General features: G+C 47.2%; 1 protein-coding gene across 1 annotated transcript in view; it reads left to right on the plus strand.

Moving 5' to 3' along the window:
• Window positions 1-854: 854 nt before the first annotated feature.
• PAPPA (pappalysin 1) overlaps window positions 855-12,600 on the plus strand; it is a 279,871-nt gene continuing 268,125 nt past the window's right edge. The window contains exon 1 of the mRNA XM_049897266.1: window positions 855-1,275. Within this exon, the coding sequence (XP_049753223.1) occupies window positions 855-1,275 (421 nt within the window). The remainder of the gene's footprint in view (window positions 1,276-12,600) is intronic.

Consider the following 12,600-nt stretch of genomic DNA (forward strand, 5'->3'; position numbering starts at 1 on the left):
TGAAGGAGAAGGAAAAAAAAAGCAAGCAAAACAAAACAAAAACAGGAATGTGTGTTTTGAGCAAGAATGAGGAGAGCTGGGAGGACCATAAGGGGGTGTGTACAGAATTTCATTAAATTGTTACTTTAAGATTGTCTTCTTAAAAAAAAAGGAGGGGGTGGAGAAGCGGGAGCCAAGGAAAGGAGGCAAACGGCAAAGTGGAGGAAGGCTGGGTAGCTCGGCCTCTCCAAACTGATTGATTAGTCATGATCCCCGCAGTTTTAACAGGGACTCATTCAATTGGGAAGGTGGAGCGCTCGGGAGCAGATTAGCATACGCTTGTTTACTCATCTTCTGAGGGATTTTTTCCCCCTCTTTCCTTTCATTTTGTGTAGAAAGAGGGAGGGGAGGGGTGACGGGGGGGGGAGAAGGGGGCTGTGGCTTGTGTTATAAAGGACGCAAAAAATAAATAAATTAGAGCATCTTGGGGGGGGAGGGAATTCAGCGGATCAGTGTCTTAGAGGAGCTTTTTTTTTTTTTTTTTTTTTAAGAGCGAGAAATCATATAAAATAAAATGAAATAAAACAAGGAGGAAGGCAACCAGCTGTTAGAGGGGGAAAATAAGGCAGATAAAGGAGCGGAGAGAGAAATTAATTGCCAACCAGGAGGAGTTGAGTTGTATTTTTCAAAGGTGGGGGGAGTGGAGCACACACCTTGAGGAGGAAAGCGAGAAAGAAAAGAAAAAAGCAAGTGGAAGGGGGGGCTCGCCCAAGAAGGGTGAAGAAGCGAAGAAAGTCGAGGCGCCGAGGCTCCCAAAGCTGGCAGCTCCGGGCGGCGGTGCAGGGGCGAAGGGGGGGCGGGGGGGACCGTCGGACATGCGGCTCTGGAGTTGGGTGCTGCGCCTGGGGCTGCTGAGCGCCGCGCTGGGCTGCGGGCTGGCTGAGCGCCCCCGCCGGGCCCGGAGAGACCCGCGGGCCGGCCGCCCCCCGCGCCCTGCCGCCGGCCCGGCCACCTGCGCCACCCGGGCGGCCCGCGGCCGCCGCGCCTCGCCGCCGCCGCCGCCGCCGCCGCCGCCGGGCGGTGCCTGGGAAGCCGTGCGCGTCCCCCGGCGGCGGCAGCAGCGGGAGGCGAGGGGCGCCGCGGAGGAGCCGAGCCCGCCGAGCCGGGCGCTCTATTTCAGCGGACGCGGCGAGCAGCTGCGCCTCCGGGCCGACCTCGAGCTGCCCCGGGACGCGTTCACGTTGCAAGTGTGGCTGCGAGCGGAGGGGGGCCAGAGGTCTCCGGCGGTGATCACAGGTAGGCAAGGGCGCCCCGGCGGGCGCTGCACGGTGCCTGCAGCCCCAGGGGCGCGAGGGTACCTGGGCGCGGGTGACGGGACAGTCCCGGGCTTGCGGATGTCTGAGTGGAAGCCGCCCCGCCAACGGCGAGGCTGCTCCGGGGACTAGCTGTGAGCCTCACTTTGCCCCATCTGCTGAATGGGCGCACGCGGAAGGCATAGGCACCTGGCTCCCAAGGGGGAACACGGGGAGCGCTCCTAGCGGCCCCAAGACCCTCAGCGGAAGCTGGTCTCTCAGGACTGTCATGCACGCAAACCGTGCTCGGGGATGATCAGACGGACTCCATCTCCTTTGGGATAGAAGGGAGGATGACCCAATTGGGATGCATGTTAAAAAAAAAAAAAAAACACAAACTTACGGGAACTATTGACTTCTTAGACTTTTTAATACTGGTGAACCTTCTTTATTTGGCCCCATTACCCCGAAAGCCTGCAAGGACGATGTTGTTGTGATTTCCAGGACTTAGAAGTCCTCGGAGTGTCCCAAAGTTGCTCTTGTTTGCTGCCTGCCTCTGGGATCCACCCCTACCCCCAACACACAAACATACGCACACAGACTGCCTTCCCATGTTCTCGCTTTTAAAGCCCATTGCCTGTCACTAGGAGCGAGACGATTCTAACGCATACCCCAGCAGCTTCTATCCCTAACTCGGCTGCGAAACAGGGCACTTTTCTCATTTGAGACTTTTATGAGCCTGTAATGAATTTGAGTTCTCCCTCCTTGCCCTCCCTCTCTCTCCCCTTCGCCTTTCCACAGCGAAGCCCATAGTGAAACCGGACACTTCGCTAGGGTTGCAAACCTTAGAAATGCTCTAACATTCATTTTTCCCCCCTAAATGAATCTGTGGAAATGCCTTCAATAAAACTGGGGGGGCGGACGGGGGGCGGCGCTGAGGGGAGAAGGAAAGTTTTGCCTCTTCTGGCTGGGAGATTCCCTTCCTGCACAAACAATCTTGCCATGTCTTGGGACGCCTTAAAGTGAGAGTAGGGGTTCCCCCTTCGCTGCAGCCAGGAAACGTGTGGAGGCGTTTTTTTTTTTTTTTTGCTCCCACCCCCTTACACACTTTCTTAGAAGGGAAAGCTTTGAACTTTTGGGCAAGTTCTGCTTCTTTCTGTCTGTCGTTGGCTTGGACTTTTTCAAACGTTGTGCTAACTCTATCCCGTTTACATGAAATCCAATTCAGGGGACCCAAGCTCTGCTGCTCTACCAGGAATGTTCCCCCCTCCACCCCTACTTTCCCGCTACCAAACCAAGTGCAAGGGAATAAATTTCCCCCACACCTGACGTCATCGCATGCTATTTTTCCTCCCTTTTTCCCCCTCTCCCCACCACCTCCCCCCCAGGAGAGGGAAACTGAGCTCATTCACTTGCAGTTCCCAAGTCCTAGTCACTGAGAGTGGGGTGTAATATGGAGCAGAGGGGAGTTCATTCGTTACAATGGTGATGACGATGAAGATCATTCAGGGCTGTGGTGTGTTTACTTCTTTCTGAAACATGAAAAGCACAGAGCTTGCTGCTTGGAAATGATTTAAAAAAAAATTACTAGGTCTAATTTTTCCCAGTCTCTACCTGTCCTATCAGTGATTTGGAAGGCTTCCCCTCCAGCGAGTAGAGCCCAGGGTTATATAGGTACCGTCAATGGAAAGGTAATAAAGGCATTTAAACAACAACAACAAAAAATAACACCTGGGGTTCCACAGGAGACTGCTTTATAAGTGTCTGTAATTCAGACAAGGAGCCTCTCTTCACAACGTTCTCCTGAGCATTCATTCTCTCTCTCACACACACAGAGATTGTTGCAGTAAAATACTTTAATTGGATGGGAGACGTTAGGTTATTATTGCTTGTATAAAATGCCTGGTCCATTTTATGTGTGGAAATAACATTCCTCTCAAAAAGAAAAAAAAAAAAAAAAAAAAAGGCACTGCTGTCGTGTAGCACCAGAAAGCCAGGAGCTTTTCTCCCGAGGATTCTGGTGGGTTTTTTTTTTTTCCCTCCCCTAATTGAGTACAAGCCAGATTTGGCGGTGTGTAAACACCTGGCTCTGAGCCAGAAAAGACTCATTCTGCGTATCCTCCACACGGTACAGACTGTTGGGCTAAAAAGAACCTGCTTCTCCTTGAATTAAAAAGCAAACAAACAGAGGTTCTTGGCAGAAGCACTTTTTTTAGCTCCTTCCTTCGTGTAAGTTCAGGCTGGGAGAGGCAGAGCCGAGGTAGGCAGTGTGGCCCAGGGTGCCAGGGCTTGTCCTCCCGCTTTGACCTCGAGTACCCAGCTTGCTACCTGACCTCCGCTGGCTTTCTCTGGCTGGGCATTGACACTTTTCCTAGGAATCCTTGGTCACCTATCTTGAGAGAGCAGTCATCACCCAGCAGGGACCGCGCTGCTATTTCAGGCAGAGGGTTGCTGCCTTGCTGTCAGGCCAGGTTGCCTTACATCACTCTTTGCTGCAGGATTCAATTGGGTTTCGTAAAGGTCTAATTTTACGGTGCTGTTAACCGGGTCTGTCGTCTGGCAGAGGCAGGCCTCGCCACTCCTGGTAGGCCGGCTGTGCTTCCGGATCTGCCTGGGATGCTATTTCTGCCCCGGTTCAAACTTCACTGACACCAGCCTAGACAGGCGCTCTGAGAGGCAGGGGCAAGGAGCGAAGGAGCCGTTTGCTTCTGAAGCTTCGAAAACATGCCTTTTATTTTTCCAAAATGGAAAAAGGAAAAAAAAAAAATTATTAATAAATAAAAAGGAAAGGCTTATGCAGGCAAAAACAAAGCCAAAGTTAGAAAGTGCTTTTGCGCAGGATGCTCTGGAGGGCCCACCAACGATGGATGGTGGTTAGGAGTGAAGAATCCTGTAAGGCTACTGTGAAAACGGTCCTGAGAGGTTACCCAGGCCACTTCCCTCTTGTGCCAACTGGAGAAATGGAGACACAGAGAGGGGAGGAGTATGTGCTGGATGACACAGCTTGTTGGTGGCAGAAGCTAGGATTTAACCCTTGGCATCCGGACTTCCAGGCCTTTCTCCCTACATGGCTGAGAGAACTGTCTCATAAACACCCTCACCTCTCACCCCACACAGACCCACCACCCAGGGGCAGCCTTCATGCACAGCAATTTGGGCTTCCTTTCAAGCTGCAGGGCTTCTGACACATCTCTTGGCTTTTGTCACACAACAGGCGGGATCCAGATACCTCCCCCCACCCCACTCCCCACCTCCAGTTTGAAAAGGAGAAAAAAACTAATAGACTCAATTTGCTCCATGGAGCAGAGGCCCTGAGCTGCAGTTAATCTTGTTAAAGTTTCTTCTGACCTGTTCCTGTTAGATAAGTGAAATGTGGACCCCACAAGTGCTGCCCTCTTTCCACCCCCATCCTGCTCCCCTTCCCTCCGTGCCTCCGTGGTCTGGACTCCCTGCTCAGAAGGAGAAAGGGATTTACCTGAATCCCATCCAGCACCTCGGCTTGCCAGCCTTTCTTCTTTTGTTCTAAATGTTGGACTGGATTGAGTTTGCTGATTACTCAGAACAGTCTATTATTTTTTTTCTCTCTTCTGGGCCCCCCACCTCCTACTACCCAGCTCCCCATCCCTCCAAAAAAAAAAAAAAAACCTTGAAATCCCCCAACTTCAGAATTGCTTTAACAGCGAAGGCTAGGCTTTAAGGAGTGCATATATTAACATGGCTCTTTCCCAACATGCATAGGCACCCCAGAGATCTAAAATCTTAGAATAATTAGAACTCAGGTTATTTAAGTGTGAATTCACCTTGAACCTTACTGGCTGTGTGACCCTGGGCAAGTTAGTTGGCTTCTCTGGGCTTCAGATTTCTTGTCTACAAGTGAAGATGGCACAAGTCCCTATCTCATAGGGTGGTTTTGGGGAGGGAATGAGGTCATACATGGAAACTACTCATAACTAGCCTTGGGATATAATAAGCACTCAGCAAACTTGGTTCTTAATATCAGAGATGCTTTTCCAAAGATCTCAGACTTGGCTTTAGGGACTGTAGAATCTTCAATGCAGGAAGGAAAAGCTCTCCCTGAGTGCCTTCCAGGAACCAGGTGCCAGGCACTGTGCTTAGGGGCTTGCCTTATACCTTCACACTTCACCCTCACAACAACCCTGGGAGGTGAACGTTATTGACTCTATTTTGCAAATGAGGAAACTGTTGTCAGAGAGTTGAAGTGACTTGATTCAAAGTCCCATAGGTAGCCAGGTGGCCAGAGCCCAGGTGTGAACTGCAGTCTCAAGTGCCTTTTTCCTCTGCCACCAGCCTTTTTGGAGAGAGAAGAAATTACTTCCATTCCATTCCTTAGTCCTGTTATACTACATATTTCTGTTCCCTTCTGCATCTCTATGTGCTGACTATATACCTACAGATTAAAGAGGATAAGAACTGGGTCTAAATCTCACGTGGAGCTCTGGATTTGGCCTATAAGGTTTGAAATTTCTTTGACCGATTACTTGCTGTGGGATTTGAGTCATCACTTCATTGAACTCTCGTGCCTCATTTTCTTCATCTGTAAAATGGGTATAATGATATTAGGCTATTTCAATCAAATAAGTGTACAAAAATTACCTAGCAGTGTGACAGATCATATTAGCGCTTTAGTCAGTAGTAGCTGAATCGAGCCAATAACCACCCCCCCCTTTTCCATTTTGCTAGCTTTGCTTATAGAAAGTGAAACCTGTTTGTGCATTATGAGGGCTTCCCCTTTTAAGTTGCTGGGGAGTCTATCCAGAGTAGACAGTGTGTCTTGGAAACAATTAAACCCCCTCAAATCCCTCCTCCCACTTTGATCTCTTCTTCCTTGACCTGCTGGGACTACCTCTTGGTAGTAAGAGCCAGAGGAGTTCCTGAACCACTGAGAATTGTAAATAGGAAAACCGGTTAGCATCGAAGGGGAGCACACACCCCCAGGATTGTAAGCCACACAGTGGGCCTAGCAAGTTCCAGATCACCGGTCTACTGTCACATCCATCTTGCTTCTTTCCCAGGTGCCCTCCAGACACCCACTTTGTCCTGAGCTGCCATTCACGTGAATGAATGGGGGTGATGGAGGCCGGGGAGCCTAGGGGAGCATCACCCATGTACCTCTTCGCAGAGGAGGGCAAATTTGAGACCTGGAGGTGTGGAGATCAGGAGCATGGGCCATGCATGGTTAGCCTGGCTGTGGACTTGGCAGTTGTCTAGATCAAGCAGTTCACTGTACAACAGGGACACTGAAGACGAGGGTCACAGAGGGACTACTAATTAAACTATGTTCACAGAAAGTAAACCTCTCAAAGGGGACTGGGAGACCATTTGGTCCAGTAGCTCTCCTCCTGCTATACTTGGAATCACTTCCAGAGCTTTTAAAACAGGCTACGCCTCAGAGACTCTGATGTCATTGGTCTGGGGTGGACTTAGGCACTGGTGTTTTTCAAAGCCTTCTCAGGTGATGTTGAAGGACAGCCAGTGTAGAGAAAGACTGATCCAATCTGATCTCTCCGTGCTTTGCAGGAGGGGAAACTGAGGCCCAAAGGGACAGTGGTGTTCCCTGCTTACCCAGCTAGCTAGTGGCTGAGCCTCTAGAAAAATTCAGCTGTCCCAACTCTGAGGAACCAAACAACAGGAAAGACCCTCTTCCATCCTTGGTTCCCTGCACTGTCCACCCCAACCTCCTTAGAGCCCTGACATTCCCTCTTCCCACAGCCATTCCTGGGTGTTAACTTACATCCTCTCCTTCTGGTACCTCCATTACAGTGTGACCATTCTTGCAGGGGGTCACACATTGAGTTCTGTGTGCCTGATTGCAAATGAATCTCTCAGAGTATTTGGGAAGGGACCCTCTCTAACCAGGAGTAAGGAATATGGAAAGGGGAAGCTCAGCTTTGAGGCATTTACCACTTTGCCCTGGGCTAGGCCTACAGGAAGATGTGTATTCCTCATTAGTTCAGAGCCACTCTCAAGCTTGAGACTACTCCAAAACGAGCGCTGGTAGCAGGCATCTCAGATGGGGCAGAGAGGAATGTCCCCAGATACCCCACGTACAAAGACTCCCTTTACAGGCAGCTTAGTGCTGTGTCTAAGGAATCCTGGTGATGCAACAGTTAAGCCCATGGCTGGGAAACAAAAGGTTGGCACTTTAAACCCACCAAGTGGCTCTCTGGGAGAAAGACCTGGCAATCTGCTGCTGTAAAGATTTAAAAAAAAAAAAAAAAAAAATTTTTTTTTTTTAAAGATTACAGCCTGGAAAACCCTGTGGGGCAGTTCTACTCTGCCACATGAGGTCGCTATGAGTCAAAATTGACTCAGCAGCATCTAACAACAAGAACAACAACGGCTGTGCTGTGTCTACCTGTGGCTGAGGGGACAGGAATCCAGAGGCTCTGTCTCTCCCTCTCCTGCTGCCCCTACACCGAAATTTAATGTCCTTTGCTTTGCTTTCTCCTTATCTTCCTTCTTGATACACTGGGGGCTCCTTTTCATGTCTTGATGCTGTTACCAGAAATGGTCAGCTATGATTCTGACACAGGCAATTGATAATTGACTTTTGAGTCTCAGCCCCTGGGCTTGGTTGAAAACCTGAAGCTGGAAATCAGGAGGTCTGAGTTCCTTGACTCCTGTGACTTTGATACTGTGACTTACCACCAGGCCTCAGGGGAGAGAGTTTTGGGTGTGGTTACACTTGCATCCTCACCTCATGGGGCTGCTGTGAGGATCAGGCAAGGCAATGGCAGCCAAAGATCTTGGTCGAGTTCAGAAACCAGTGCAAATGTCTTTTTTTTTAGGAGGAGGAGTCAGAAAGGGAAAGATGTGAGGAATTTGTGCAGTCAAGGTCATTCCTGGAAAGGTGACTTTATCATCCTCATTCACACTGCAGATGGTAAATAGTGATCAAGTTAGCAAACCTTTTCAGACCTGTGACCTCATCAGAGTCCTTAGATGTTGGGACTTCACAGGTCTACCAAGTAGGAATACAGTCTGGTTCCTACCGCTTACCTGCTGTGTGACCTTGGCAATTTCCTTCTCCACTCTGGCCTTGGTTCTCTCAGGGTGCAAAATGAAGGTAGAGAGTAGAAAGGGGGGCTTTCAAACTGTGCCCCACAGTATTAGGGAGCCCCTGGGGAGAGGCTGAAGGACAGAACTCTGCACCCCCCATCATATTCCTTTCACCTTATTCTGCTTAAATTGTGAAATTCCACAAGATTCCATTTGAAGGAATATGCATGTTCTTCAGTTACAAAGAGTTTAACTGGATGTGGACTTATATTAAGGAATTATTATTGATTTTGTTAGGCATAATAATGGTATTATTATGTTCTCTTTGAAAATCCTAATCTTTAATGCGTACTGAAGTATTTATGGGTAAAATAGCATTATGTCTGTTTCTTTTATTTGTTGCTTTAAAATCCTCCAGAAAAAAATAAAATAAGGTGTGAGTGGTGGGGGGCTGGGCGGTGTTAGGTGAAACAAGAATGGGCAAATGATAACAACTGTTGAAACCAGGCGATGGAAATGTGGGATTTCAGTATATATTTCTTTATACTTTTGTGTGTGATTGAAGATTTCCATAATAAAAGTTAAAAAGAAATTAAAAGAGTTTGAGAGTCACAGGAGGAGGTGGTCTCAGATACCTGAGTGTTCTGTGAGCTGAGGAATTTCCAAATAAAAACCGGAGCTTGGAGAGGGTTAGGTACTCTCCCAAGGTCACACAGAGATTCACTGCAAGAGCCAAATTCAGTCCAAACTTCAGACACTGGGAGCAGCCTCTCCCCACCTGTCTATAGTCAGAATTACCATCCAGGGAGAATTGAAAGGCAAAGAAGGAGAGGAGCCTTAGGAGGGGAACATGGAAGGGGGAAGTGGGAACCCACTGGGCAATAAGAAGTTCGAGTGAGAAAATTCTTCACCGTGTGGGATTGTGACATAGAGTCCCTGAGTGGCATAAATGATTAGTGCCTTCAGCTGCTAACTGGAAGGTTGGAGGTTAGAGTCTACCCAGAAGCACCTTGGAAGAAAGGTCTAGACATCTACTTCTGAAAAATAAGCATTGAAAACCGTATGGCGTGTAGTTCTACTCTGACACTCATGGGGTCACCATAAGTGAGAATCAAGTTGATATCAACTGTTTTTTGTTTTTTTACTTTTTTTATGGAACTGTCACACACTGTAGCGTCTTTAGATCACACACTGTAGCGTGTTTGGAATCCTTGGCCCTGTGCACAAGAGTCCCATAGTATCCTCTAGTCATTGTGACGATCCAAAACGCTATTTCCCTAAAACATGCACACACACACCATTTCCCCATACCCTTAGTCCTACTTTTTCTGTTTCCTTATTTCCTCCCATCTCCAACTGTCTGGGGAGCCTTCTAGAGCTCTGCATCTAGGGGGATGGCCTGCAGTTGCCTCGTCCTAGAGACGGCTGCAATATCAGGAGAAGAGGTATATATTTACTGAGGAACTATTTTGTAATGGTGGATCATAGGACTAAGGAGTTAGACTGCCTGGTCTTGATTTCCTGACTACTTCACTTGCTAGTTGTGTGACCTTGGGCAAGTTGCTTAATATTTCTAAGCTTCACTTTTCCCACCTGTAATAATGGGGATCATCCTAGCTACTACTTCATAGGGTTCTTTTGAAGATTAACTGAGCCTCCACGTGGAAAATGCCTTGTTGTGGAATCAAGACCATGGGTGAACACCCAATGAACATTAACTAATACTGGTATTATGTGTGTCCAGCCCTTGCCACACATTATTTCTAATTATTCCAATAACTCTATGAGTTATGCTTATCTCCTTTGGCAGAGCCAGGACTTGACTCCCTGCCCCCGCCCACCTTACTGCTCAGGAAGGATGTATTGCTATCATTGTAACATAAAACTAAAACAGAAGACAAAAGAACCCTCAAAACTTTACTGTTTCATATTATAAAAGTGATGAATGCTCATTGTAGAGACTCTAAGAAATGTAGATTAAAAACAAGGGATAAAGTAAAAGTTGTCCATTCCCTGATTATGGATTCAACAAGTATTCATTGAATTCCTGCTATGTGCCAGGTACAGTTTTAGGCTCTGAGTACACAGCAGTGAATAGAAGAGGAAAATATTCCTGCCCAGTTTATATTCTGGGGGTAGGAAGTAGAGACAGACTATAAATGAATAAGTACATGTATCACATAATGCCAGGTAAATGTTTATGAAGAAAAATAGAGAGGGGAGCCTAAGGAATGCTGAGTTGGGGAGGGATTGTGGGATGAGTAAGATTTCAGTAAGGTGGTCGGAGGAGGCTATAATACGAGGTGGCGTTTCAGAAGAGACCTAAGAGCAGTGGGCTTTGTGGCTGTCCATGTGAGAGTATTCCAGACAGAGGGAGCAGCAAGTGTCAAGACCCTAAATTGGGAACATGCTTGATATGTTCGAGAAAAAGCAAGGAAACAAGTGTGGCTGAAGTGGAGTAAGGGAGAAGGTAGTAGGAATGTATATCAAAAAGGCAGTAGAAGGGCGGTGTTGCACAGGGCAGATCAGTTAGGGCCTGATGGGCAATTAGACTATTGTAAAAGCTTTGGCTTAAGTTGCTTTAACAATGTTAACCAGATTCCTTGCTCAAGAATTGTGTGAGTGGCCAAATCCCCTCACCCATACCCTCTCTCAGAAATGGAGGATGAAGGGAAATTCATCAGGGTTGCTAGAAATAGAAGTTCTGCTCAGAGAAGGAGACTGGAAGGATAGTCCTTCCCAATCCTGTCGACACACTCGGTCTTACATTCTTAAAGAGTCACTGATTGGTGCTGGTCAAGAAGAGGGAAGTTGGTTAGTATGTGTATGCATACACAGCTATTTCATATTATCTACACAGAGAGAAAACATACATGGAGTTTGGGAGGGCCATGGTGTATTCAGGAAGGAAGAACTGTGGACTGTGAGTAGGAGATGTCAGTTCTAGACCAGTTCTGTCATTAGCTTGCTGTGTGACTTCGGGCAAATCACTTTATCTCTTGGGGCCATCCTTATCTGAACAGTGGGAATGGGGAGGGCTTTATCTACTTTTGCCTTAGAGACCCTTCCAGCAGAGATATCCTAGGATTTTCAAATCCTACCACGACTGTCGTAAACAAAATTATGAAGTTGCCAACAGTTTCAGTTTTCTTCTTTTTCTTGGTTCGCTTTCCTCCACTAGGTGGTGCCTGTGCCTGTCACCCTCAGGGGCCAAGTGCCCACGGACTTTCTACTTCTCCCCGAGCAACATTCATTCTCACAAAAGAATATGGTGCTCCTCACTAAGGCATCATTGACTGATAACAGCTAAAATGTTATTCTTCTGCTGACATATACAATTTAATGATTCCCCCAAAAGCTTTGTGTCAAAAAGGAAAGTTCCAATGGCAAGATTTTAGTCAAAGACTGACTGAAGACACTATTTGGAGGAATATTGGTACCTCCCAATAGCTGGAAGCTATCCCATGAATAATATTGCTAATAGTAGCTACCATAAGTGTCCAAAAGAGTAACTGAGTAAGCGCCCCGATGATCACTTACATGGCTAATGGTTAGAATACTCAAAGCTTATAATTTCTTACTATACAAAGGCCATATCAGACAAATTCTTGAACATCCGAGTAGGCCACTGCTTTTTTTAGACTTGCTTATTTTTTTATCTTTTTAATCAGATCATTTAATGAATTAAAATACTAAACTCTTTCTTGAGTCTGTAGCCATCTTTTAGACTACTTTCCTTTAGGGAGTCCCCAGTACTGTTATCCCTGAAGTACCTTTCCCTCCCTCTCTGTCTATCCCTTTTCTCACCTTTTCCATTCCCCACACCCTGCCATATTTGTTTTTGGCCATTCAGAGGCTTTTCCTTAAGTAAAATATTTTAGTTCTTATAATTATTTGCCACACACCCAGGGGCCCACAGCACCTGGAGGGCAGGAGGGATGACTCTCAGTTTCAAAGGACATGAGAAGGTATTAGGAATCTGCCCATTTGGATGACACAGAAACAGAGAGTCTAGTAGATGGGAGATTACAGCTTGGCACTTGGGATCTAAGCATGTGGGTAGGAGGAGAATGGGACTAAATGCAAGCCCTGGCCCAGCCTTCTGCCTTCAGGAAGCTGGTAGTCTAACCTGTACTTACCACCCTTGTAGTTAAGAAGTTATCTTTATGCCTTCCTCATTTCTACCTTTTCTTAATACCTGTTGCTCTATAAACAGGAAATCTGGCTGGGCAGAATATGACCAAATGTGTTTGTAGACAAAAGTTAGTTCCCCATGAGATTTGCAATTTTTCTGCTACAAAGACTGAGG

The sequence above is a fragment of the Elephas maximus genome, chromosome 9, assembly GCF_024166365.1.
Source record: "Elephas maximus indicus isolate mEleMax1 chromosome 9, mEleMax1 primary haplotype, whole genome shotgun sequence".
NCBI classification, from domain to species: domain Eukaryota; kingdom Metazoa; phylum Chordata; class Mammalia; order Proboscidea; family Elephantidae; genus Elephas; species Elephas maximus.